Genomic DNA, 2,135 nt, shown 5'->3' with positions numbered 1-2,135 from the left:
TATATACACACACACACACACACACACACACACACACACACACACACATATATATTCTTTCAGCTTAATTAGAGATCTGTCATGTTGGTTGTTGCAACATCCAAGGAGTACTAGTATTTAAAATGTTCTAGGAGATTCCTAAAAGGAGCAAGTCCACTTTGCTCAGTTTATTACTGTGTAGTACCATGGCACACAGATTGCTGCCAGAAAGCCTGACTGGATTTCCTGGCCCACCAAAAGAAATATGCCATGATTACTTCATGTGTAATTACTATACAAAAAAGTTGTTATTTTTGTACTTCATCCTTTAATCTTGAGTTTGCTGATATCCTTCTCCTAAAAATAATTACATTTATTTCTAAGACAACATATTGATAGCACTTTGACTGCTTATTCAGTTGATAATTTTCACCTTTACAGGGCATCGGGTACTGTCTATACAGCACTTGATATTGCAACAGGACAAGAGGTAAGTGCTAATATTCAGTCCTGATTTTTACTTTACTTTACTCATATTAATCAGATTTCCTCTTTGATGGCATTTATGCCTGAAAAAAAAATGGGTACAACTGGATTGATATTGTAGTTTTCTTTATTGGTGTCTAAAGTATCTGAAGTCGATAGTTTGCATGAGATTAAGTACAGTAAAAGAGGGTTTGTGGCACCAAGACAAAGCTTCTTAAGATAAAGAATTTGTATACCCCAAAATATGGATGTTTGTTTTTTGTCTAATAATTATAATACATTCTTATATTTTAATCATCATTCAGGTGGCCATAAAGCAGATGAACCTTCAACAGCAGCCCAAAAAGGAACTAATTATTAATGAAATTCTGGTCATGAGGGAAAATAAGAACCCCAATATTGTTAATTATTTAGATAGGTAAGTGTGCTCTCTAATTGTGTACTTTTTTTTTTTAATGGAATGTCATTTTCATGGCAAATTACTTTATTTAGGATCTATTTAACATCCATTCTATAAATATTTCTCAAACGTTACAAAATAGAGTAGCAGATCTATTGATAAACTTGCATCCACTTACCTTTGTTCACCCATCAAATGTTTGAAGACACATTTTATAGTCTTGACTTTAAACATGAGCAGTTTTTGTAATTTCCTTTTGAGGATCATGACTTCTTGTTTGCAGGAAATAGCCTATTGCATATAAGAGAGGGCTGTGGTGCGTTAAATTTCATCAAGTGTTTGTCTGAAGCTAGTGCAGTCTGGGTGTCTAAGTGAGGAAACCTGTCTAAAATGGCCCTGCTTAATGTGTGCTTTGTAAATAACTGACAGTGAGGCCCCAGGGAATCGAGACTTTAATCTCAAACCTTTTTCTTAGGTTTTTCTTAGACCAGGTAATGAATGTCTCTTTCATCAGTGGTATTAGCAGTGGGTTATGCAAAATAAATAAATAAATAAATACATACATACATACATACATACATGCATACATACATACATACATAGGCATTTAAAGATAGCACCAGCTCTTCTTCAATTGTGGTTAACTTCTGTCTCATTCAATTTCAATAAGTGTTCGTTTGGCACCATGGTGCTGTGTACTCTGTGGATACAAAGGAAATAAGACTGGGCCTACAATATCAGTGAGTTTAGGATCTTGCTTTCTGTGTTTTACACCAGGTAGACCAGTAGTACAGGAGAGGAAAGGGAGACAAGAAAAGGGAGGGTCAAATTTTATTGTAGAAATCAGTGTTTCATAAAGTGTCACAACTGCCTTCTATCAGAACTGACACATAATCACAGTAAATCCATTACAAACATGAATCTCTTTGATTTAGTGACTACTTGAAAACATTTCAATAATCAATTCAGTAGAATGAAAAAAATAATAATGCCAAGATCTGAATAAATATCCTGTACATCTGTATGCCATGTGGCCAGTTCAGTACAGAAGTCAACATTGTGATTTGGGTTATCCAAAAGGGCTATCTGTTGATCCTGTTCACTGAAACTAGCTTTTACAAGGAATATGGTAGTCTGTAAACAGAAACCTCCCTGTTCTTTTCCTTCCTCCATGGTGCAGTCATATCTGGTGGTCCTTGGATTTCAATAAATGTTCTCTTCCAATGTTAAGGAAGTGTCTCATTTTCACTATCACTGATATTCCCTCCTC

General features: G+C 35.0%; 1 protein-coding gene across 6 annotated transcripts in view; it reads left to right on the top strand.

The window, feature by feature from the left end:
- Positions 1-2,135, top strand: part of PAK3 (p21 protein (Cdc42/Rac)-activated kinase 3) — a 310,496-nt gene that overhangs the window by 281,408 nt on the left and 26,953 nt on the right. For all 6 annotated transcript variants that reach the window (XM_006765157.2, XM_006765156.2, XM_006765159.2 and 3 more), the window contains 2 exons: positions 421-469; positions 771-883. In XM_006765157.2, coding sequence (XP_006765220.1) covers positions 421-469; positions 771-883 — 162 coding nt within the window. The remainder of the gene's footprint in view (positions 1-420; positions 470-770; positions 884-2,135) is intronic.

This window comes from Myotis davidii, unplaced genomic scaffold (genome assembly GCF_000327345.1).
Source record: "Myotis davidii unplaced genomic scaffold, ASM32734v1 scaffold941, whole genome shotgun sequence".
In the NCBI taxonomy this organism is placed as follows: domain Eukaryota; kingdom Metazoa; phylum Chordata; class Mammalia; order Chiroptera; family Vespertilionidae; genus Myotis; species Myotis davidii.
The sequence above is the reverse complement of the archived record's forward strand: the minus strand, read 5'-3'. Positions and strand labels throughout refer to the sequence as shown.